General features: G+C 41.7%; 2 protein-coding genes across 3 annotated transcripts; one reads left to right on the top strand and one right to left on the bottom strand.

Annotated features, from left to right (window-relative positions):
* Positions 1-6774: 6774 nt before the first annotated feature.
* On the top strand, positions 6775-16105 carry LOC306775806 (sodium-dependent neutral amino acid transporter SLC6A17-like; the record flags this gene model as incomplete). Its single annotated transcript, XM_079266335.1, has 11 exons — positions 6775-7057; positions 10032-10189; positions 10967-11093; positions 12161-12342; positions 12450-12560; positions 12646-12887; positions 14090-14282; positions 14398-14590; positions 14790-14949; positions 15103-15265; positions 15698-16105. The coding sequence occupies 11 exons, from the start codon at positions 6775-6777 to the stop codon at positions 16103-16105; spliced, it is 2220 nt and encodes a 739-aa protein (XP_079122461.1).
* Positions 16106-21531: 5426 nt separating this feature from the next.
* Positions 21532-26005, bottom strand: LOC306775327 (tripartite motif-containing protein 16-like). 2 transcript variants are annotated; one of them, XM_079265670.1, is made up of 7 exons: positions 25642-26005; positions 24841-24936; positions 24505-24738; positions 24238-24406; positions 24045-24134; positions 22992-23060; positions 21532-22550 (listed from the first exon to the last, which is right to left on the bottom strand). In XM_079265670.1, exons 1-7 carry the CDS (start codon positions 25879-25881, stop codon positions 22003-22005), a joined length of 1446 nt encoding a protein of 481 aa, XP_079121796.1. In that variant the 5' UTR covers positions 25882-26005; the 3' UTR covers positions 21532-22002. The 2 variants fall into 2 exon arrangements, with proteins under 2 accessions (XP_079121796.1, XP_079121795.1); XM_079265669.1 differs by having other exon boundaries at positions 24045-24137.
* Positions 26006-26399: the final 394 nt, after the last annotated feature.

Below are 26399 nucleotides of genomic sequence, written 5' to 3' on the forward strand. Positions count from 1 at the left end.
CTTTCCTCAAAACAATATGTTTGTATTCACAGGTTTTGCGTGATGCTGATGAGGTAGTATTGTGAGAGAACATGCCTCAGTGATTTATCAGTGCATCGATCACTCTGACAAATGTAGACATTGATCACTTTGAATACTCCATTCACATCTGTCAAAAGTGTTCACATTCACTTGCTTTGAGAGGGATTTGCAGTGTAGATGTAATATGTTTGTTCAAGTGCTTGTACTCAGAATAATGGACTAGATAAGCAATACCAAAAAGCCCAGTGCAGAGTGAATCTTTTTTTAGGAACTGAGAGTGACCCAGACAGCACAAAACACAAGGAGAGAAACAGGAGGGAGGGAAGATGGGGGGAGGAGAGCAAAGCGATGGGGAGGGCGGAATATAAATGAGACTGGAGTGAAGGAAAAGTACTGGGCGGATATGGTGGTGCAGATGCAGAATGCATGAGCGCACGTGAGTGAAAGTGGGCGTAGGGGAGCAGAAAAGAAAGCGGGTGCTGCAAAGCGGCGGGGACACAATGTGAAGTTAGCGACGACTGAAGGTGAACACCAGAGAGGAGTGGAAATGTGCTGACGTCAGACACCAAGGACCATGAGATACAAAAATCATGGAAGATATTTGAAGTAAAGATTCCAGAGAGAAATTCTTCATAACCAGAGGGAGGACACTGCGTAGGGATGGTGACTGTGACTGAGGAAAAGAATGCGGAGAAGAGAAATAAATATAAATATCTAAGAGAAAAGAATAACTGCATCACCCAGCCTAGAAAGCTTGTTAACAGAAAATGTTAAAGAGTGTGAAATCAACTCTGACAGGAAACACAGTCACTCAAGCTTTCCTGTAAGATTGTTGGTCATGATAGCAGCGTGGCCTTACGGATAGAAATGTCAGTCTGTTGATTAGGCCCCTACTTTGATCTTAACTGAAATGTCTCTACAACTACTGGATAGATTGCCATTATTTTTGGACTGCTATGGTTCCCAGAGAATAAATCCTACTTGCTTTGATGATCTCTTGACCTTTCCTGAAAAGGTTTAAAAGAGGTTGACTTTGGTGGTTTTAAGTGACATATTTCAACTTAGATTGCTGAAATCTGGTACAGATATCCACGTCTCCCTCGGCATGAATTGTAATAACTTTGGTGATCCTCTGACTTTTCATCAACAAGCGCCATCATCTGGTTTGTGTTTATGTGTGTTTATGACCAAAATCCTGCTAAGCTAATGCCATTCACATCAGCCTCAGCTGTACTTTGTGTTTATTGATAATTAGCAACAGTTAGCATCATGTTAACACACTAAACTAAAATAGTACCTGCTAAACATCAGCCTGTTGGAATGTTCCTTGACTGACATTAGCTTTAGCATTAGCTCAAATAACCATTGTTTCCATTTAGTACAGCCTCACAGAGCTACTAGCATGGCTGTTAACAGCTGGTGCTGAATAATCAAGAACCAAGAAAAGATTCGAGGTTCAAAAGTATGTACAATAAATTCAGGTATGAGTAAAAGGACACGAAGTAAATGAAAACAAGGCTGCAGCTCCTCCATCCCAGATGGGACTGTACGGTCATTTGCTAACCAGAGAGGGCATATAGTGCTGCAGTGCTAACAGTCCCACAGCCCTGCTAGGCTCCTGGTGCAGGCTTAATAAAACACCTAAAAGTGATGCGAGTGACACACAACTGTTCACTTAGCAGATGCCCTGCAGCAGTTGAGGCTGAACGGCAGTGATCAAGAGCACCCCAGTACTTGTGCAAGAAGACTGTGTTTACTGTCATTGTTGTGCTACATGATTGTAATTTGTGTTCTTAAATTGGCCTCATCAGACTTTATCTTCGCGTTAGACGTGTTCCAGTCTCAATGGGCTGTCTTAGACATGTCTTCCCTTTTCATCTCAGATGTTTTTTGCCAGACATTGTTTCCCATGAGACGTAAGTAGAGTAAACACAGTGGGAGGAGAAGTTATCTGTATAGTACTACTTAAAGTATTTGGATTTAAGAAATATTAAAATCACTCTGTCACCTATAGGGTCCCACAGAAACGTCAGAGACCATAGTTTAAGTCTAGGGCATACATGTGTGTGTGGCTGTTTGAAATGCATTTAGTTGTTCCCAACTAAAGAATAAAGCAATTTATGGAGGGAGGAGAGCAGACAGGAGAGTGCCGAGATGAGACAAAGTCTGTCATATGATCCTGAGGTTGCTGTGGCAACTGCTTCCAGCAGTCAACTCAAAGAAGGTGCGTCAAAAGCATCACCGAGGACCGGATGAAGAAATACTAAAAACAGATCAGAACCTGAAATCGTCTAAAAATAGTTTGAACAACATCCTCCTGCAAGGCCTAAATACAGAGAGAATGAGATAGGACTATGTGGTTCAAAAGTACTGGAGAGGTCACGTCTTATACTATATAGTCAGTTCAATCTGTATGAATGCTTATTCATTTAACAGGCTTTTGTTCCCACTCAGTTTAAAGCCTCTTGATTCCACATGGTTACTCTTCTATGTTCTATATCATCACTTAAGACCAATGTCCATACTGATACATACATTTGATGCAGATGCAGATGAAGAGAAACATCAAGAATCAAGTGAGAACAAACACATCTGAGACATGTTGGAACGGACAACGACATAAAAACCACAGTGTCAGGATGAAGAATGGCCCCTCGACAATATCTTCCTCCCCAATCTCGGTGGTGTTGAAGAATATTCGGGCGGACGGTACATGATTTATGATCCCCTGGATGACTGTGTCTGCTGCAATAGAGAAACGACCACCTGGTGAAAGTCCAAGGTTAGATCAGGGAGATAAAGCTGTAAATCACAGATTATTAGAGTCGTCATCAATGAAGAACATTTAATGTGTATTCTCTTGGATATCTGTCCCCAAAAAGTATGAGTATGTCCATGTTCTTCTTTGATCTTCTACTCCACTACATTTATTTATATAGCAGCAAACAACTATTTGCATTATAAAGGTATAGTAGAGTAATATCTATGAGCATTGAGCTGCTCTCCCTCTGTATATGTTGTAATTAGAGCTACATTGTTTACAGCATATGTTTAGTGCATGTTAGCACATGTGAGCTTGACCCACGAGCTAACTCACATTGGCCTCTGCACTGCACTCATAAAGCTGTCCGACTGACCTCGTGGTGGAATGGTAGCACCAAAGTTAAGTATTTGATTTAATCGTACACCCTAAATTCAGGCCAACGTCTTAAATCACTGGTAGAAATAATAACACATTTTCTGTCCTTCAAGTGCAAAATGTAATTTTCTCCCTTCCACTATTATTTATTTATTGTTCATATATGTATTATGAGTGTTACTCATTTATTAATGCTCATTCATTGTTGAGCAGTCAAACATGGCGTGTTTCTCTTACAGCCTCACAACAGTTTTTTTGGGGATGCTAACAGAACCTCAACGCTAATTTTGTGATATGATTTTTATTTCTGTATCCTGACACACCTTGACTTGTTTATCAATTGAAATGACGAAAGCTGCGTCGGACCATCACTTGCTCAGGTGGATAACCTTGACAAATCCCTCTTTTCTCTCTCCGCATCACACCTTCACGTGCGCAGACGCTGTGATGGGCGGAAGTCTCAAACAACAAGTGAGTAGCAGGTGATACATTTTGTCATTGTTGATAAGCAGCACTTTGTGCGTCACGGTGCGCCCCGGACTCTCCACGCTGCATGTTAATTGTGGGCAGAGCAGCATGTGATCCTCCGTCCTCCAGTAGTCCTCCGCGCGCTCAGTCCACACCACACCGACACACAAGTGCTGCCCGGCGGATGTACTCATGCTTCTCCACTCGTTTTCTGCGTTCATAATAAACCCTGGATATTGTTGATCGCTGCTAAAGACTCACGGTGAGAAATAATTTATTCCTAACATCCCTCCGCTGTGCATCTCTCTCTTCTTCGGTGTTACCACCTGCCTCGAAATGAAGAAAGTTCACAGACAGCTGGGAAATAGTTTCAATCGCTTCGTTTTACGTCTTAAACGCAGCTTGTTTTGAGTCACGTCACGTTCTCTCAGCCTATATTGCATCGTTGTCGAGATGTGGTGTAGTTTACACAGAGGTCGCTGGTTATAGTCTGTGACCTTGATTGCGCGTGTTTAAAAGTCGTCGCATCACGTGATGAGCAGCAGAAACCTGAGATGAAAACACTGGGCTCTCACCATCAGCACCAGATGTGCTGACACCAGGGAGCAGTGCTGTTGTGTTCATAAGTGAGAGCATTCCTAACCTGCAGCTTCTCTGCTCAACGAGATTTTACTGTTAAAAAGGTTTTTATGGAGAAAAAAACTCTTTCGATTTCCACTGGTCCACGCCATTATTTCCTTAAAGCTGTGAGATCTAATGGGCTGTTGCCATGAATGAATGCGCTGGTTGTTAAAGACATCAGATGTTTAATACTTCCCAGTGTGAAACAGCTGATTAAAAGCCTTATAAACGAGGCTGGTAATCAATCAATTATCGATACACGTGGACATTTAAACACTGATTACGCTGATAGCTGCAGGGTTTGCAGTTTTTCATCCTGTTAGTTGTGTGTTATATTGTGTTACCAGAAGTGTTTAAATGTCATTACTCTCAAATATCACTTGTCTTACAGTGAGAACTGTGATGGGGGAGGATACGCAGCTTTACTTTGTCACGTGACGGGATATCTTTGGGTTTTGAACTGTTAGTTGGACAAAACAAGCAATTTGAAGACTTTGGCTTTAGGAATTTGTGACAGACGTGTTTTCACTTTTTTTTCCTGGAGTTTTATTTAATGAATTTAGAAAATAATCTACAGATAATAAAATAGTTGTTTGTTCTCACTCTGGTCTGGATATATCCATTGTTAGAGTGTCATGTCCAACAACATGGAGTCACAACAGAAGATAGCTGCATACACACATGGCAAACTGCTGTATTGTACAATAGAAGACACTCTTTCCTAAATTAAACCACACTATTGTACAGAAAACGACTCGACCTTGCACCCTCTGGTGTTGATGTGACATTTTGTCAGAATAAAAGCAGGAGACCGAGTCATTAAGAGATGCATTATGAGGTAGCGTTCCCTTGTTATGAAGAATGCAAAAGAATAAATAGGATGTGTAGGTTATATTTTAAACTCTGTACTCTCATTTTGACACAGGACAGAGATAACATTGCAAGCAAAGATTAGTTTCCTCCTGCCATGAAAAAACATGTCTTTACTTTGGCATGCAATGATTCCACACAGTCAGACTCTTAGTGTCTGCTGGGTTCATGAAAGCTGTGTGTTGGTGGGTTTTTCCGGGCGGATTATTTGTTGGGTGTTTTCATCTCTCAACGTTGGCTGGCTGATGCAGCCTCTGATTGATATTACGTGTCTTGTATGCTGTAGGATGGGATTGAATGACAAGACAGAGAGGCAGTGCCGGGGGCTTTCATGCACACAGGATTATGAAGACTTGTGAATGCACATGGATTATTGCATCACAGGCTCATCTTGGCATGCACAGAGGAGGAAATCTGGTGTGGGATGAAAAATGCATAAACAAGTAAAGAAAATGCACATTCTGAGCACGAATTAACTTCCGGTGTGTTTGTGTCATTCTTGTTACCTTGAGGAGCTCTGAGAGTGTTTGTGTGGAGGTCATGTTCCTTGTGGAGAATCTGCTGGAGGTAACAGAGTTTGTTTTAGGCTGATGTAAGAAGCGAGTGTTGTGACGATGAAGGCTTGTGCGCATCAATGCTGTTGCGTCACACTCGAGGTGGTGCAGCATCTTCATTCAGCCCCAGTTTCCTGAGTCACACATTTTCCCTCTGCTTTGACAGGACTACAATTGTGACTTAGTCTGTATTCATAGCCTGTTGTTTTATTTATCTTTTCCTCTGTATGTGAAACAATGTTCAAACAACCAAAGCTTTGCAGTTGTGCATGTCAGTGGACGGCACCTGCTTCATCCAGAGCATCATGTTCACTTCCTCCATTTTGTTTGGGTTGAACCAACCACTCCCTGAAAGAGGGGTGAGGCTGGATGTTGCAGCCAGGCTTCAGAGGATTAGGGGAATTACAGGGAAAAAAGCACTGAAGTTAAGCTTTGCCGAACAGGGAAATTAAATAGAACAATTTGCAGGATTGGGTATTTTTTTTAAAAACCAAAAACATTTCGTGAGAGACAAAAAGCTGGAGCGTAAAAATGTCCCTGCTGAGTTTTGTTGAACGAATCGCGTTAAGTTAACACACAGGTGTGACGAATGGTCTCCTGTCTTTATGTTGACATCCTTCATGGCTCTGGAGAGGCATAACCAGGTGTTACAATGCATTGGCTCATTATGAGCCTGACCAAGCACTAAATGGAGGAATAATTGTGTCAGCGATTGTGTGAAGTGTTATTTAAGGATCACAACCAGGAAAAGGAAGCTTCAAATTAAATGAGCCTTGACAAGGCCACAAACCCGACAGCTTATTTCAAATGGAGACGATTTATGGGATTTCTTTGTCCAATAATAGAAGATTATTATTATTACATTTTAATTATTGATGATAGTCCTTGAAACACAATTTTCTATTTGACCTTTCTGTCTTTCTGATGCAGGACTGAGGCCCAAACCAAAGACCCAGCTGTCACTGCTCAGCATCTCCCTTATAGCTAAATCCATCCACCTCTTCTCCTCTAGCTGTCTGTATCGCCTCCTTCTGTTCCCAACAGACTCGCTCTCTCTTTCTCTCACCACCCCCACCCCCCTGCCGACCCTCAGCCTCCCTGATGCCTAAGAACATCAAGGCGACGCAGCGCGCGCAGAGCCATGAGCACGTCACAGAGTCGGTGGCCGATCTGCTCGCACACGAGGAGACGCTCGACTACAAGAACAGCTCCCTGAACGTTGGAGGGGCCGCCGGGAAAAAGGTCCCGCAGATAGAGTTGCCTGAAAACGATGGACGCCCCGCCTGGAACAGCAAACTGCAGTACATCCTGGCACAGGTTGGCTTCTCTGTGGGCCTGGGCAACGTGTGGCGCTTCCCTTACCTGTGCCAGAAGAACGGAGGAGGTAATGTACTCGAAGGAGTCCAAGCTGCCGTGTTGCACAAGGATCATCACGTTTACTGTACTTAAATTCACATTTTACAAAGTTCCTTTACGTGTTCAGAGGTTTTTGATATCTATTAATTCATCTTAACGTCAAGCTATCACAACCATTTGTGATAGTAACAAAAAAGACAATATGACGGATCGTAGTGTACGCTAATAGTGTCTCCAGCCCAGGACTACTGAGAATAAACAACTAAGATTGTGAACATGCTGACCAGTACACCTGCTAAACATCAGCATGTTGGCGTCGTCATTGTCAGCATGGCTGTGCTCAGCAGGACACATTGAAGTAGTTGTACCAGGGGGAAACCTCCGGGTTTTGGAAAGTGAAGCCAATGTAGAAGTATTTGAACTAACTTCTTTTAAATGGCCATCAGGGGGAGACTCATCTGGTTGCAAGAAGAAGAACTTCTCACTTGATTTATTACCTCGGTAAACATTGTAAACATGAGTTTATGGTCTGAATCGCTAGTTTCAAGTCTTTTTCAATACAGCATGATGTGCGTTTTGTAAATTATGATCCATTTGGAGTAAAATAGACGATACAGCAGAGTATGCTTTAGTGGGTGGCTACCTTGTGATTGACAGGTCGCTACCACGGCGTTGTCCGGTCTCGTTGTTGTCCGTGTTTTTGTCCTACAACTTTTACCCTTCATCGTGTTTTTTACTTCATTCTTGGTGGCCTAAAAATGTCCTATTCAGTGTTGGGTTTTGCTTCACTTCTAGTTGCAAAAAAGGTTTTGATGTCACGATGACTACGTCCACTTCTTGGGTTTGAGTCAAAAGTAATGTGGGTTCACTTAGGTCAGGGGTGTCAAACATACGGCCCGCCACGTCATTTTATGTGGCCCGCGAATCTGTCAGATTAAAATAATTCATTATGACACTTGAATAAACAATAATCAAATGCAGAGACAGTTATTTTAGGAGTAGTTACATTTACACCGTCTTACATTTACAACCGGCCCTTTGAGGGAAACCGTGATGCTGATGTGGCCCCAGAGTGAAAATGAGTTTGACACCCCTGACTTAGGTGGTCATCTTTCAAGCATTAAAGTAATTTTGCAGCCTTTGATACAAGGGCTGAGCAATAATTCAATATTTATCTTTATCAACTATGGAACCATATTGTGATGATATGATTTTATTTATGTTATCTGTTATATAGACAGACAGACAGACAGACAGACAGACAGACAGACAGACAGACAGACAGATAGATAGATAGATAGATAGATGTCTTTCATCTTTTTCATCAACATTTATATAAAGTCAGCATCTGCTCAGCTTCTTGTTTAGCTTTTCAGCTGTGTTGCAGTTACCCTCACAAACTACATGGAGCTTCCATTCAGGACAGTAAACAGCAATGTCTAAATATAGCTGCACTATTGATTACTCCTGCCAACAGGGCAGGCCGGGCTCCGCTGATATTCTGGTATTCAGAGAAGGGCTTGATACAAAATGTAACTGTGTAGTGATGAGGGTTTATTTTTGGTCTGGGGCTGCATGTAACCGGATGTGCACAGTGTAAACCTGAGTTCACTATAAGTGGAAACAAATCTTGTCATCGCTTTAAGGCAGGATTTACTGACAGTACACTCCCAAACCAGTGAGGTTATGCGGCCTGATGAGCAGCCATTTTTCACTCTGTAATTGTGTGTGTGGCAGCCAATTACAGACGCATTAAAGGTCTGTGTTGTTTGGGAGTTATCGCGGTGGGCTTCTCTCTCATTGATGGTACCTCCTCATATTTCTCTTCTCCCTTTAACGTCCTATCCTTTCTCCCTCCATTGTCACATCTTAATGCGCATCACTGCCGTATTCCACATTATATTATCTGTAATTCAGTGGATTTAAAAATCCTGGCAAACTCCTAACTACATTTATTTTCACTATTCTCTCTATTTGATTGAGCCTTTTGCCTCCTCTCTTCTCTTTCTGCCTCATTACTTCACCCACTATCAAATGTGTGTGCCACTGTAATGTCCGACTTTTGATGTATTAGTAGTACGTGTTTGCCTGCTATAAATCCCAGATGACGAATCGCCCCTCACATGGAACACAGTTGCAGCCTGATTATGCCGCTCTGGATTAAGCTGCAGAGAGACAAATTTAGACTTCCATCAAAATGAAAATGAAATTCTAATAATATTCGTCAGTGGAGTCGAGGACCTTACGTTTGAGAGGAGCTGGGTGTGGGAGGGGGTTGGGTAAATATATCTTAATGGATCACAATTTGTAAGTGATGCAAAATAGTTGAATAATTTACAAATTGTTAAAGGATTATATATACAGAAGTATATTTACATATTTCAGCCTATTTACTACAAATACACTCATTGGATGACCAGAACATTATGTTTAAAAAACGGTTTAATGTGATGCAGTCCTTTTAAAAATACAACATATTACTGTTTTAGAAAGTTGTCATTTTTTAAGACTGTTTGTGATGGTTCTGTCATATTGGATTTCATTGTATTGGATTTCATTGTATTGAACATGTTGGTCCTGGCAAACAGCAGTCTAATAATACGACAGCACCACAGACTACAGATTCAAAACAAATGATGGACTGTAACGAGCAAACAAAGAAAGAACTGATCTCAATATGAGACGTGGAAGAAACTCTACAGCAATATGGTTCACTGTAAAAAGTGTTTAGCCGTATTCTTTAACTCCCACAGCAACAACTGAATTTCCGTTAATTCGTTTGTTTTGTTTATTTTTCATTAGAAACATACTTTTGCGTCTTTGTAATTGTCAGACAAATACAACAACAATAAAAGGCATTCAAATTAAGGACGGACATCACTTTTCTTTCTGTGTTGGGTTACCAACCAAACATTAGTCTCCATTTTTGTTTCATACAAATTTACAAATTTACACATTTGCCTTGAAATGACTAATGTGCCATGTGCCTCCGTGTTTTTCAGGTGCCTATCTGGTTCCCTACTTCATCCTCCTCCTCCTCATCGGTATCCCGCTCTTCTTCATGGAGCTGGCTGTGGGTCAGAAGATCCGGCGTGGGAGCATCGGGGTCTGGAACTATGTCTGTCCCAGTCTGGGCGGTATAGGGATGTCCAGTCTGATGGTGAGGGGGGAAAGGCACTCATTTCCATTTTCAGAATAATCTCAGATCCCTACAGCAGTAAGCCTAAAACATACACTTGATAACACTTTCTTTAGTGTGCTTCGGAAAAGCAGTTTGAAAGCAGCGTGGTGGAGAGAAAGAGTGTGTGTCCTCTGATAAGAATCAGGGAGGTTAATGGAGGAAAGCATGCAGTTTAAAAGAAGCACATCTGCTGAATGGGCAAAAGTAAAAGTAAAAACCAGCAACTCTTCTGTCTGTGTGATTTATTTATTATATTGTTATGCCTTTTGCCTGCCTTGGCGTATGGTTTGTGTCTCTTATGCATGTTTATAGCATGTAACAACCATGAAACTGATATGGCAATGAGCAGGATAGAGTTACAGGAACATCTGGAGTCACCACAGCAACCTTCACACTGCCTCAGGCTTTCTTGGGTTTATGGGAGGTATTGACGTGCTGGAGAATGAAAGGTAGCCTTTCGTTAGAGTTGCACGGCTGACGCAGAAGTAGCTATAAATATCTCGAGGAAGATCAGTGTTGAAAAGAGAGCACTTTAATTATTCATGCTTTCCTCAGCCTTATTTAGCTTGTGAATGTCCTGGCTGCCAAGATTGCTCTGGAGATTGAAAGCAACATGGAAAATACACAAAGCATGCTGCCTCATCTGCATACCTTTCTCACACTGTATTATACAGTTTAGTGGAGGTATGAAAATGAAAACCTTATACTGTAACATGTCATCTATCTGTCTGTCTGTCCTTCTGTCTGTCGATCCAGGTGTGTGGCTTTGTAGGTCTCTACTATAATGTGATCATCGGCTGGAGCATCTTCTATTTCTTCCAGTCCTTCCAGTATCCTCTTCCATGGAGCGAATGTCCAATCATAAGGAACGGGACACTTGCCAGTGAGTGACAGTAAATACCAACTTAGAGACAAGGAAAGTTACATGTGTAGCACATTTGAAACACAGAGGCCATTTACTGTAAGGTTGTTTGCATAAAACAAATAAGCGCTTTAGAAAAACATTGAAAAGCAAAACCAAGACAAACGTTAAATCGCTTATGGAATAAACTACATGCAGAAAAGGTCTATAGGGAACTACTGGGTTCATTTTTCATGGATATAAGAAATAAAATACTGACCAGTTTGTGTATTTTGTTTTCAGTTGAGTCAAATGCTATTACAACAGATGAATGCTTTACTGTCTAACACCAAGAGTGCGTACATTTTCAGGATTATGTTGTGTCATTGTTATAATCAATCTTTTTAAAAGCATATACATGGTTCTTCTCATAATTATTCCTCAATGAGCCACCATGCTACAAGCTTTAGGATTACATTTGCAGCGTCAGCCTTTCGACAAACCTACAGCAAGCAGATCAGACAAATTGCGTTAACTTCCTTACAACTTTCTGTCACGACTTCACGGACATACTCCAGAATAAAACCGTCCGGAGTTCATTTGATTTGAGGCGATAATAACGTAACCCCGGGGCCAGCTGAGAAGCTGTGACTCAGCGAGGCTGAGGCTGCTGGCAGACAGACAGGGAGCAGAGTAAAACATTTCACTTTATCCAGTGTGACCCACACAGCATCGTGATGGAACAAGACAGGAATCAATTTAGCAGAGGCCAATAGATTTCATCAGATGTAGATCATCACACATCTGATAATACCATGATTTCCCTGAGGTATAGGAATGTACTGTGCGTTCAGTAAAATATCAGGTGTTGTGAAATGCAAGTTCAGGCTTTGCAGACTAAGCACACAGATGACCTTGTTTAGCTCCCTTCACGGCCGAGAGGTGTAAACCAGCGGGGAATTGCGGTATTGACTCGAGCAAACACTCATTATATTTCTCCCTCTGCCCTCTCCGAGACATATCCAAACCTCCCTGCTGCATCTTCACACCCCATTTCTCATTAACAACCAAACTAAAGCTCCGTCTCCCTCTGTCTGCCAAACATGCAGTTCTGGAGCCGGAGTGCGAAAAAAGCTCGGCCACGACCTACTTCTGGTACCGTCAGACTCTGAACATCACCAGCACCATCGCAGAGAGCGGCGGCCTCAACGTGAAAATGACCCTGTCTCTACTGGTGGCCTGGATCATCGTCTGCCTCGCCGTCATCAGAGGGATCGCCTCCTCTGGGAAGGTAGTGGAGAGGATAAGGCAGAAATGTACGATGTGATGACAGAAAACATGGAGGAGACCACCGGATTCCCTCGCCTGAATGTATCTTTACATTTTCCTCTTTCTCAGGTGATGTACTTCAGCTCTCTTTTCCCCTATGTGGTGCTGTTCTGTTTTCTGATCCGAGGTTTGATGCTGAAGGGCTCAGTGGATGGCATCGCTCACATGTTCACTCCCAAGGTGAGACCTTGTTCCTCGCAGTATTTTTAATCAACCATGCTGACAAATGCTCAACAATCTGACTTTCTCTTTCGATCCCTCACAGTTGGAGAAGATGCTGGAGCCGCAGGTGTGGAGGGAGGCGGCCACCCAGGTGTTCTTCGCCCTGGGGCTGGGGTTCGGAGGAGTCATAGCCTTCTCCAGCTACAATAAGATTGATAACAATTGTCATTTTGATGCAGTGCTCGTCTCGGTCATCAACTTCGTCACTTCCATTCTGGCCACGCTGGTGGTGTTCGCCGTGCTGGGCTTCAAGGCCAACATCATGAATGAAAAGTGTATCGTAGAGTAAGTTCAACACCTGCAGAAGCTATTTATCCTGAAGCACCATTCATGGTGTATGTAAAAACCTTTAAGCCAAAAATATAAAATATGAGGACAAAAACAAAGCGTGACCAACTCAGCCACTTGTTTGTTCACAAGAAATGGTTTATTTCCTGTTGCGTACTGTAGATTAACCAAGAATTTTAGCCTGAATATTCACAACGTACCACTAATGTTTAAAAAAACAACATCATGATAGTAAAGCGGTTAAGTAAATCCTTTCTGCACATACATTTCATATATATTACAGTGTTATATAAACATTGTGCAATAATATGTACACATTATCTTGCCATTGACATACTCAAGTCCAAGCAGACTTCATATATTGTTGTGGTTTTTCCTATGTCGATGATCGGTGGCTTGGACATTGATTTAACCTCAATATCTTACTCAATACTTATTTGCTATCTGACTCGTGGTGAGACGCCACAGGATTCTCACCAAAAGGAACTCAGTAACGAACACCCACAGAACACAAGAGAGATTGAAGTTCCTTCAGTTCACGCAGGTTTATTTGCATGACACAGAATACAAGCAAACCGAGTTGTCCGGTTGTTGCTCCTGGCAAACTTCTGGCTCCATCATCACAGCCATCCGAAGGTCATAGTGACCCACGATGCGCCAGACAGGCTGGTCCCGGCGCCTATACACAAAGGGCATCCTGTTTCCTGGGAACATCGTGTGGGTGACATCGCTGCCGGTCTCAACTAGACCTAATTTTAGGCCTCATGAAATACATGAATCCTGTGACTATTCTTATGTCTGTGACTATGTGACTATGCAGGGGCATGAACTGAGTTTGATACAAAAGAGGACATTTTTCCTCCCTCAATATGTACATACACACTTAATATAAGCACATAAAACCACCTCTGTAAGTAGCGTAACTTATATACAGTATTTATTACCGAACCCTTCTTTTAAATCTCTTCTTAAGACTCACTTTTATCTTATGACTTTTAATGAACTGATGGTATGTTGTTATTTTAAATATTTTATCTTGTTTATGTCTTAATTTCTGGATCTTACTTTGATCATGTTTTTATTGAAAGGTGCAATATAAATACATTGATTATTACATACAGTCCGGCCCTTGCCTGTATATAATATGTACGTTTAAGTTTGCTTGATATCTGTGGATTATGTTTATTTTATCTCCATAGGAATTCAGAGAAGATCCTGGGATACCTCAACTCTAACGTCCTGAGCCACGATCTCATCCCTCCACATGTAAACTTCTCCCAAATCACCACATCAGACTACGCTGAGATGTACGGCGTCATCAAGACAGTAAAAGAGGGCAGCTTCGCCCAGCTAGGTCTGGAGCCTTGTCTCCTGGAGGACGAGCTCAACAAGGCAAGTCTTCGGCACAGCCCCGCTACAGCCGACTCCTGAGCATGTTCTGTGTTCGACTCTTTTCCCACCTGTCAGTCTGTTACTTGATTTCAGTCCTCTGACCGTCTCTCTGCAGTCTGTTCAGGGCACCGGCCTGGCCTTTATCGCCTTCACAGAGGCCATGACCCATTTCCCGGCGTCTCCGTTCTGGTCAGTAATGTTCTTCTTCATGCTCATCAACCTCGGTCTGGGCAGCATGATCGGCACCATGACCGGCATCACCACACCTGTCCTCGACAGCTACAAGGTCCAGAAGGAGCTTTTCACAGGTAGACCTGCCCCACTGGCAGGACAGTGTGTGCTATTAGTCGTTGAATCTCCTTACTCAGCACTGCATTAAAGCACATCAGGCTTTGTATTATTGCTCCGAGTGTACTGAATGCAAAACACTCACAGTAAACAAACGTTTTATTTTCCATTTATTTTCCTCTGAAGGCTAATTGTTTGTCTTCTGTGGGTTTGTTTCAGTGTGTTGCTGCGTTGTGGCCTTCTTCTGTGGTCTGTTGTTTGTTCAACGCTCAGGGAATTACTATGTCACAATGTTTGACGATTACTCTGCCGGACTGCCTCTCACAGTAGTGGTCATCCTGGAGAATGTGTCTGTCGCTTGGATTTATGGCACAAAAAGGTACGACTGGCTGTATGTTTGTGTGTATGCGTCTGAAATTCATCACGCTCAAAAATGAAATAAAAGTGGAACATAGGAGTGTTAAATAAGCATCAAATTGTACAAAGGGACTTAATCATGACTGTAATGTTTTTGTTGTTCTTTCTCTGTCAGGTTCATGCAGGATCTGGAGGACATGTTGGGTTTTCGTCCATGTATAATCTATTTCTACCTGTGGAAGTACGTCTCCCCTCTGTGTCTCATTGTGCTCATCGCAGCCACTGTCGTAGAGATGGCCATCAGTCCACCAGGATACAATGCCTGGGTCGAAGAGCTGGTCAGTGTGTGTGTGTGTGTGTGTGTGTGTGTGTGTGTGTGCGTGCGTTGCCAGCTGCCTTGTTTGAGGTTTCTTTTCTGTTTTGATCTACAATTTTTATATTTTCCTATTAAGGAATTTTCAGAGGACCACCAAAGTCAGCCAGATTCATCCCCTGGGAACCATGCATGTCTTTATAAAAGTCCATGGCAATCCATCCAATGGTTGTTGAGATATCTCAGTCTAAATCTGTTGGGGCGACCAACCAATAGATTGACGTTGCCACCCCTACAGAAAAAAACATTCTGATTCTCCATTACATAACAAAACAACCTGCTAATTAGTAGTTTGGATTCAAAGGCAAAGAATTTCAGTCTTATGCTCCCCTCTGTTTGGAGAAAAGAATTCTTTGGAATATAAATAATCACTAGACCCCTCTGTGTGTGTCTGCAGGCCCAGGAACGCTTCGAGAGTTATCCTCCCTGGGCACTGGGCATGTGCTTCTCTCTCATCATCGTGGCCATGCTTCCTCTTCCTGTTGTCTACATCGCCCGTCGCTTCAACCTAATGTCAGACGGCTCCAACAAGCTGTCTGTCTCCTACCGTAAAACCATGATGAAGGACATATCCAACCTGGAGGAGCAGGACGAGTCCAGATTCATTCTCGGCGCCAAGCCCAGCGAGGCGCCACCATCAGCGCCAGCAAGCAGGGCCTTCCTGACTCCAGGAGGCACCAAAACCCTGGACACCAACTCCCTGTCTCCAAACATCTGCTACGGTACGAGCTACCAGAACGCTGCCATCAGCCCCACCACACCGACTACACCGACCACGCCCGCCACACCAGAGTCTGACTCTTGACTGCTGTCCAAACAAAACCTCTGACACCCAGTCCTGTAGCACAGTTCACCGTCTAGCCATAAAGTCTCTACCGAGGGTCACTGCAGAGCCGAGAATCCCCACCACTGCCCTACTAACGCTACAAAACTGTATGTAGCTGCCCAATTTATCTGAACACACTCTTCTTAAAATAACACCAAGGAACCACCTGCAGCAGGTAAAAAAAAAAGACTAAATTCACTTTTAACAGCAGATCAAACATATCAGAATGAGATTTGTATTTATTCTGTATATAATATCAAAGGGTTTATTAAGATAAAGTTCTGTGATCTGCTTTTTTTTGTCTTAGTATAAGGATCCTCAGCAGACACAGCCCCCCCAACACACACACACACACACACACACACACACACACTCACACAGTTTAATGCACATCCCCGTGGGCACAGTTCAGGGGATCTGAAAGAATGACTGTCGAGGAGCCGGTGTGGTCCTGCTGGTTAAACTGTTTTTTTCTGTACACTGGGCAAAGAGAGCCAAGATGAATGTTAGTTTAATTATTTTATGGATTAAAGCCTGTCCTTCGTAGTGGTACAGTGTGTCAAAGCCATACAATTCAAGTTATTTTCTATGAAGTATTATGCAGGGATTTCAGTCAGTACATACATTATGTCTGTTCTGATGTTTGAGCTAGAAAACACTTTTCATAGTGCAGATCTGTTTTCAGGGCTCTGTGTGTTGTAAACTATACTTACGGCTGCTCTAAAGACATCCGTCCAATTCCCATTTCCCTCTGTGTTTTGTTTGTAGCCAGTATTGTAAACAGTGGGATGCAGTATAGTAATATGTAAATGATTTCATCATCCGTTACACAAACATTATAACTTGTAAAAATCCCTCATTTCAGTTTCTCCACCAAAGAGTACATAGTGGACAACAAAACATTTTAAATTTATATATTTATGTTCCAGAAAAAACAGAAAGGATCTGCTGAATGGATGTGAATCACTTTCCACGCTGGTTTTCAGCCGCAAGACTGAAAAACAAGGCACTCGTTATCATTCAGTAACAGAAAGCACAGCTTTTTCATGAGAATTTGAAACAAATGTTGATTGCTCGCTTAATGCAGTTTCTTCATAGGCCACAAAAGCACAAAATAGATTTCACACAATTATTGTGCACAAGTGAATTACTGACCCTAATTGTTGATGTATTGTTTTGAAGACTTATGCACACCGGGAATTAATATGTTCCGTACAATGAGACAGCAATAAATATTTATTTTAGAGCACAAACTTTCACTTTGGACCAAAAATATAATGAATAGGAAATAGGAAAATCAGCAATGGACCAAAAGATTTAGGAACTGAAGGAACAAAAATCCAAATAAAGTAATAAACTCATCAAATAACTTAGTATGAACTTCTGTAAGCCGTGGACAAACTGTACATACATGCACAAACACATTAATGTACACACCAAATGCAGAGTTTCTGTATATGTGTGGAATAATGGACCTCATTAAGTCTTATTGAAACAGACAGACACCCCCACGTGTTCTTTGTGATGAAGAGCTTTGACTCCTGGTTGAACTGATTCATTATCGTACACACTGGTGGCAAATAGTTGTGCAAAACTGTCAACAAGTTCCCACTGAGCACACTCACGTTCCTGTTACATGGAAGAGGATACCTTTATTTATTTTTTTATCACAATATTCAAAGCAATGCCGTTAAGGATCAAATGGACTATATTTATATTCCTGTATATTTGCATTGTAGATGTGATAAACAACAAATATTTATCTTTTAAAAGTGACCAGTATATATTTTCATCTTTTGTGATGGTTATTTAAATTATATATCTCAAGACTTGTCTATTTTGTAGTCTGTGTAGCTATTTCTTTTTGTGCAATGTGAAAATGCTGCTGGGAGGTGAAGTGTAGTGTTCATGGACAGCAGCAGCTGGTTGTCTGTTGTGTTCAGGAGAGCTGTGTGTTCTTCTGGCTGCAACTCCATCACTTTAGCTTTAGCGGTCTGCTTGTTTTTAGCCACACTAGCACCTCCTCCGTTGACCACAACACCATCCAGCAGATCAAACTTTCCTCTTGAGCAACACACACAATTCCTGTCTGCCTCAGATATATTGAGATGAATGCTAAGATAGCATCATGCTAAATGTTAGCAAGCTGCCCTGCTAGCTCTGTGAAAAAACGCTAACACGCTGTTACCTTTAGCCTGACAAGATTATTAGCATGCGAACGAACCTAACATGTTAAATGTTTTATTAAATATCACCATGCTAACAAAAACATTAGTTACTAGCATACATGGCAAGATGCTAACAATTCTCGGCTCAAATTTTGCAAAAACAGTAAAACTTCCTGTTATTCAGACTTTGGAGTATTACAATTTAACCCCACTGTTTGGCTTATAGTCATTTAAAAAGCCTGAATTAGCTGTTACAGTTTTGCATATTTGGGCGGTTCATTAACAGGTAATATCAGACACAAACAAACAGTGTAGCTGTTAAGTTAGCGAAATGTATTCAATCAGTGTTAATGTTGGATTTGATTTAGATGTAACTGCCAGACTGGCTTGCAGCCATTTTGCCAATAGTTTTGTTGTTATTTTTTTTGTATCACTATTCCTGATATCTCAGACTTGGAATAACTAACTTGGAAGATGACATGAATCTTAATTTCCAACTCGGTCGCTTTTTATTATGGTCTTAATGATATGACGTGAAACCAACTTCAGCTGAGACAGATGTATCAGCGCTTTTAGACTGAAAGTTGAGCCAAATCAGAAGGCCCACATTCACGCATGTTTATTTCGACAGAACAGCCATTGTGTTATGTGTTTTTTTGTGTCCTTATTCCTTCTGTCACATTACTGGAGATGGACTGATACATCGAGGCCCACATGAGCACACATCACGCTCATGTCTTAACTTTGTATGCATCCAAAATTCAAAACTGTCCTCATTTTTTGCCCCTCTAGAGCTACAGTTCTTCCTTCATCCAATCAACAGTTTTGTGTTGCGTGTGTAAAGAGCATCCCTGTCGTACTGTCTAGTGTGGCTCTAAACTTAAAGTCTTGTTTTAGTCGGTGTGAACCAGGCACTTCCTGCTGAGCGTGCGTCATGTAGAGCCCTCTCCGTTGTTCAAGTCTGTAAATAATCTTGTGTCATCAAGATAGATTTTACCCGTGTGAAGTATATCATCGTCTCAAAAAGTAACTGTTTTAGCAGTAAATGCAATATAAAGTAACAATGAATGTGATTAATGCACTTTTTTTCACTCGGACTACAAAAAACGTTCGGGTTTGTTTTGTTGTCCTCATTGTGTAAAAGCAACATCACGTTATTAGACTGCAGAACAATTTAAGATTGACACATTAGTGTCAGATAATAGCAATGATTAGGATCTGCCCCTTATAGCCAAAGGGATGTTACAACTTTTGCTTACAAGTGCTGGAGTGTGTGTGCGTATGTACCGTAAATATAATAAATGTGTGTGTGTGTGAGTGTGAACTATATATATGTGTATGTGTGTAGATTCCTTCTTTTACCTGTGGGTGCAGGACCTAACTGAGCACACGTTTCAAGCACTGCCTGTACAGGAGACACGTTTATAAATGTCTCTTTTCAGGTTCTCTCTCTCTCTTTCCTCAGTCATAGTATGATTGTATCATACTGACAATTATTGTAAAAAACAAATGTGATTCAAAATATTAATAAAGTGTGTACAAGCTGCTGTCGGATTTTGTTTTACTGGTTTGAAATGTAGTCAAAACTGTGTTGAGGATTAAAAAAACAATAATTATAAGTTTACGTTGGGAATGTGACATTGTCAGAAATGTTATTAAGCTAATTAGTTAAACTAAGATAGTAAACATATTACTGGCTTAACATCAGCATGTTTGCATTGTTATGAGCGAGTGAGCATGCTGACATTAGTACCTAAGAACAGACTCACACTGCTGCGAGCATGGTATGGGAGAAAAATGTTTGCGTCTACAATCATATTCATTGTGTTCAGTCATGTATCTTCACAGTCTCTCAGTCATAAAGTTATACGGTCACATTTTGTATGTACTTCACGCTCATTAAAATCATGTAAGTTCACGTCAAGGCCTGTAGCAGTATCGCCTGTAGTGTCGCATAAGAAACAGGATGTCTGAGTGCGAGGCCAGATGTCTAGTTCAGGCCAGGAGGTTAACAGCTTCACAGTGATATATTGAATAGTACGAAGCCTGGAACTGATTCAGCTGCTAACGCACAAACCGAAATGATCAATGTCAGGATTTAAGTTGTTAAACCGTCTCCATGACAAACGTGCGTGGACTGAAGAAACTCCAATCTCTCTTGTGTTCTGTGGGTGTTCGTTACTGAGTTCTTCTTAGTGGGAATTCTGTGGTATCTCACCACGAGTTAGATAGCAACCAGGTGTTAGGCCAGCTGTTAGGTATTGAGCTTTAATATAAGTCATAAAGTCAAAGAAGCTGATCATCAACATTGAAAATAAACCACAACAATGGCTAGCTCTTGTTTAACAATACTTTATACTATATATATATCTATGTATATATATATATATAGATATATATATATATAAAATGCTCCGATGCTGTTGAAGCATCTCTATTTATTGCCGCAGAGGGACAAACTCACAGGTCTAGCCACGTGAACTCCATAAACTCTGCATGAACTCAGGACATATGGAACACTGCTCACAGGTGGAAAACAAACCAAAAGTTAACAAAAATTCACGAGGGTATTTTGTCGACAAGCTGTGTCGATAAGTTTGGCCATTTGGTTGAAACATCCTCGGTCACATAGGTAAAGCATAAGGTTGAATAACAGAGTCATCTTTCAAATATATGTACTCTTTTGCAAGGCCACCTACTCTACCAAGCGAGTAGAATCACGATCCTAAGTAATGCGATAATCGGACATATTTAACTTCCGCAAGAAGATGAATACATGTGTGTGGGTTTGGATGTGTGTATCTGTGGATGTCGATGTGGGCCAAAGGTCAAATACAACAAAATAGGTTTTTACAAATTCGTCTTTCATGGCGTTTTACTCTACAAGAGGACTACACCTGGCATCCTAAATGTCATCCCGATATCAATATGTTATGTGAGGTAAACATGGCATTGTTTTAATGTCACTCTAAGTATGTACGGGATTTAACAAGTGTATGTATGTGCGCAGCTACAGCAGCTGCAGGTGTCTGTGTCAAGTGTACGGTATGTATGTGTGCAACTGCAGCAGCACCAGGCGTGTGTGTGTGTGGGTGTGTCTAAAAATAGAACCGGCCACCTGCATGCACAGGAAGGCCAGCAAATCTTCAAAGGGAGAAACCCATGAGCTACATTCCTTTGGTTACATTTACATTTTAATCGTACAATATATATACACACACACACATATACCACCTACATTTCTTAGTTTAAAAACAACAACAGCATGCAGACATGAAAATAATATCAAGTTAAAAACAGTATGATGTTCAACGTGTAAGAGAATGCCGTGTTTGTTAATTCATCTGTTCAGTTTGATTATCGAGAACAAGTTGATTGTTCAAGTGATACATTACAACTTTAAGACGGTGGTCCCAAATCGGGTCCAGGCACCTGCAGAGGTCCTTGAGGTAATCCAAGGGGGCGCTTATAAAACAGAGATTTACTTTAAATTAATTTCAGTTATTTACTTATAAAAAAGCACAATGAGATTTTGTATGAGGGCGGTTACGTTCTTCACTTTCCATTGTATTTCTGTTACTTCCAACATCCACAAATTTATCATTTTGTCCCATTTTATCAACCTAACAATCTGTCAAGATGTGACTCCCCATATGAAGACAACAAAGCTTCAAAACCCAACCTTTCTACGAACCTCTCAGGTATAGGTCACAGTCCGTCCGGTGTCAAATCGCAGATACTGATGCAACATTTCGCTCCGAGCCAGAAGCCCGGATACAGAGGCTCTGTGAATTCAGCTTCCACCTTGTAAAGAAACATCATTCTGTCTGACACCTCGTAGAATGACAGAGCTCCCTCTTTGAAGTTCAGGTAAACGCCGAGCCTGCGTTGACTGGGGCATGTTTTCAGCTGGATGCTTTCAGCTCTGTGGCTCACAGAGTAGTTTGCGGCGCGATCAAGGCTCCAGGAATTTGCATTGGCCCCAAAAGCTGATCGTTGGGTGAAAGATTTCCTGTCTATTCCTTTGTAGGCGAGGGCGATCTCAGCCTTGTCTCCTTCCACCTCGATCTCATAGTAGCAGCGCTCGGCCTGCAGTCCCTCCCGGCACAGCACCTGCCGTCGGTAGATGAATCTCTGCGGGCAACGAACAGCTTGGCTCTTAAACTCGGAAGGGCTCAGTCTCACTACTTTGTCTCCTGCAGAAATAACCAGGTCCTCATGAGCCGTGGTGGGGTCCAGGCTGAGGCAACAGGCATCTGAGGTGATGATGACAAACATGTAAAAATAAAATGAGCACTTTGGGAACACAGTTGTGGTTGACGCGGTCTACATACAGTAGTGGAGGAAGAATTCAGATCCTTTAGTTTAGTAAGTAACGGTTCTGACTACTTAAGTTAAAGTGCAGACGTGTGAGAAGTACATGTTCTGCAGAAACATGTTCCCAGTGACTGATATATTATCATAATGTATTAGATTTTTAATACTAATATTTGTTTTTCTTCTATGATATTTTGTGGATTGTTTACCTATTTGAGCCATTGACATTTATTCAGATTAATAGCATAAAATCACCTTTTTGTAAAATTACAAGCAAGTTTAACAATATGTTGTGTTCTATCGGCTTATTATCTTCGGTAAAAACTGAAACTGAAAAGTGGCTACAGCTGTCCTAAATGTAATGAAGTGAGAAGACTCACACTGCAGGAACTCTGCTCTGCTTTTCGGCTCCACGTTGTGTTCAGTCATGTTGTTAACTCCAGAGAGACCTACGAGACCATTTGAGAGCATCATTCAGTGTCACTGACAGACTCTTGACTTGTCATAGTAGGAAAAGCACAGGTGTTACTTATTACACTAACGAAGGCTCTTTTTAAATTGCATTAATAACACCTGTCTAAAACATCTGTCACAATAAAAGCCTTTACCTTAAAAAGGGTCAGTTCACTCAAATTACAAAAAATAAAAAGGAAATTCAGCTCATGGTAATGTTTTTTCTTTCCCAGGTTTTGAGATATCTGTCTTTGATATTTACCCACCCCAATATAATCGAGGGGAATGGGATTTAATGTGCAGTATTCACAGCACTGAAAAAGAACATACATGAAAAGAATTCACAAGCAGTCATTTGTCATTTGGATCTATTTTGTCAGTAGAAAGTAAGCATGAGACTAAGTCAGTAGTTTCAATCAAATCTGTGATGGTCTCAAAACCTGGAAAAACAAAAACAAAACTATTTGTATGGTTACATTCAAATCATTTGTTGACTTTTTAAAAAACATTTGTATTCAGTGGCCCTTCAAAAACCAATTCTTCCTGCTTGAATTAAGATTTTTAGTGATTACCATACTGATGCACACGATGCACCGTTTAACACTTACACATAATGTAAATCACTTGCTGTGTACAACAGCACAAATTATAATGTAAGACCTAATATCCCAAATTATCACACATATTCCAGAGGTTATACATTTGTGCTGCATGCTGCACATGGGGTTGACAGGATTATAATTTCCATCTATAACCTTTGGATTAAGTGTAATAATTTATAGTGTGGGGATTTCTGTAATAAAAAGTGCTGTTTCAAGTTCTGAAAGTGTGTTTTGGGCTTCACACAATAATGATATTGTGATAATAATAATGATAATGATAATGATATTAATAATGATAATACTAATAATGCTATTAATACCAATACTATTACTACTACTAATAATAATAATGTTAAACTAGCAATTTTAAGTCCAGACCATGGGACTGTGTGTTACTGGCTTCACATCGTTGCTGCATGTCGTCGTCCTCTGACTCTTCTTCTGATTCCTGCTGCTCTCCCCCGTCAGCTACTGAATAAATAGTGAATAAAAGCCATGAAATATATCGCTACTGTATACAGATTAAATAAGATTGATGTTAAATGATTTCCACGTCAACAAAGACACACACCAGTTTGAGAGAGGGAGGCAAATTTTCTGTCGCAAAATTCCTCCAGTTGCTTCCCGAGCTGATTGACGGCCGTCTTTGTGATCTCAAAGGGGAGAAGAGGATCCTCCGAGGCCTCGTGGAGATGGTGGAGATGGTCTTTCTTACAGAGGCGCTGCATTGAGGGCCAGTCCTGTGAAGAGAGGGGATTGGAAAAAAGACACAGAGAAATAGAGCACCACCTGTTCTACAGGTTCAGGTGACGTTTCTAGAGATTGTGATCAAAGTTACCTGGAAGAAATGAACATCGCTGTCAGTCTGTGCCAGACGATCCAGCTCAGCATCTCTCTTCTTCATTTCCTCCATCTTCACCTGCAGGGTCTGCAGGGAGCTCTGGACCTGAGCTGCTGCCTCCTTCTCATGTCCTCTGACCAGCTCCCTCACGGACATGTAATGTCTCTGGAGGGAGTCAATGATGCTGACCAAGACGCTTTCACAGTAGTCCTGTGTCTCTCTTCCCTCCTCCTGTTTTACACACAAGTGTGAGATCTGGGTCCTGTATCTATTCCATTTGTTCTCTGGGATACAGAGTACACTCAGCGTGAAGCGGCCACATGTTCTCCTCACCTGAATCTGTTTGAGAGTCTTCACCATGTTCTTACATTTCTTGTCTTGTTCCTGGAGAATCTGCTTGGATTTTGTTTGTATGTCCCTCAGGTCGGCCTTCAGCGTGTGTTGGGTAGAAACACACATTTTTTGTTTAGTTTTATGAGGCTGGTGTTGTCAATATGGCATCCTTATCTTTGTGCCCGTTGGAAGTGCATCATGTAGTTTGGCGGCCTTTTTTCTATGAAACAATTTCTACGCAACAAATTATAAAGCGTGGATGCGTCACACACATCTTCAACCCGGCAGCTCAAGATCTGTACAATCGCCACAGTTTCAAGTCAAGTCAGGTCTGACGTCTCCTATGGTTGTAATGAGCGTTCTCTCATCCGTTCTGCTGTAAACACGGCATATCTTAGTAATTCAGAGCATGTACTGTATCGTCACTCCTTTATCTTTTAACATACAGTGTCAGAATTGATTAGTTGGCTTATGATCACTTTAAACAGGCTATTACAATGCAATATGACATGAAAGCCTTCCTTTAAAGCAAATAACTGTATTTTGGCCCTAAATTATGGACATCTCTGTTTCAAGGACACCCAAGATTAGTGTCACCAGTTCAGTATCAGACCAAAAGTGATGTATGATCACAATCTCGCCTTCTGTCCCTGAGTCAGTGTGACATTAAATAATGGACAGAAAATAACATTATGACGTCACAGTGAGGTTGACCTATCAGGTCCTTATGGATGTAAACTGTCATCACTTCATCCAAATATACACCTGTGTGAAATGTTTCTGTTTGTTTGTTACACGTACCTGTTTCCTCCTCCTTTCCTCTCTCACGTACCCAATTGTGTGTCCCGTGTGCTCAGCTGACGCACACAGCGCACATATGATCTGCTCGTCCGTGCAGCAGTAAATATCCAGAAGCCTGCTGTGCCTCGCGCACACATTACTTCCTGATGAAGTGCCGGTCTCCACACAGCTCCAGGGTGCTCTCTTCGGGGTCTGCATGGACGGCCCCGAGTCTTTCCTCTTGGCACCACGCCTCTCCATGTCCCTCACCAAGTCGGCCGAAGTGGTGTTCTTGATCGGCTCGGGTCTGGAGGGAAACGTGTGACCGCATTCAGGGCAGCTGCAGGCGCGGTAGTTCCTCTCGTCACGAGACGAACTCCTACGAACGAGAGACGCTGCGGCCGCAAGAAATAGTTGCGGGATTCCTGAGAAGCTCGCCGCAGACTGGACAGCAAAGGCCGCTGGTCTGTAGGGTGATACGAGGGATGAGTGGAGAAAAGGGGGGCGGCTGTCACAAGTTTAGTTTCATTTCTGCTTTTGTTTCGGTTTCCTGAAGCCAGAGAAGGGAGTGACTCAAATATTTGGGAGGGACAGAGAGAGGCAAACAATGGTGGTGTGGTGGTGCCTTGAGCCCTGCAGACAGTGAGGTGGTAGAGGATCACCTGCTGTTCATACTTTTATGATACATTTAGTTTTGGGTAGAAAAGTTAATAAGTGTTCTTCGTTTACTTAATTACTTTTTCATATTATCTCTGTATCCAACCATAATACTTCTTTCA

The sequence above is a fragment of the Melanostigma gelatinosum genome (assembly GCF_949748355.1).
Source record: "Melanostigma gelatinosum genome assembly, chromosome: 3".
Taxonomy (NCBI): Eukaryota; Metazoa; Chordata; class Actinopteri; order Perciformes; family Zoarcidae; genus Melanostigma; species Melanostigma gelatinosum.

Bases quoted from the DNA above. Each gene is read 5' to 3' on its own strand.
- LOC306775327 (XM_079265669.1), bottom strand. From the start codon at position 25,881: ATGGAGAGGCGTGGTGCCAAGAGGAAAGACTCGGGGCCGTCCATGCAG. The intron at 24,138-24,237 runs GTGTGTGTCTTT...CTATTTATTCAG, and splicing joins TGCCTCCCTCTCTCAAACTG to TAGCTGACGGGGGAGAGCAG. The intron at 22,551-22,991 runs GTGAGTCTTCTC...TCATCACCTCAG, and splicing joins CAGAGCAGAGTTCCTGCAGT to ATGCCTGTTGCCTCAGCCTG.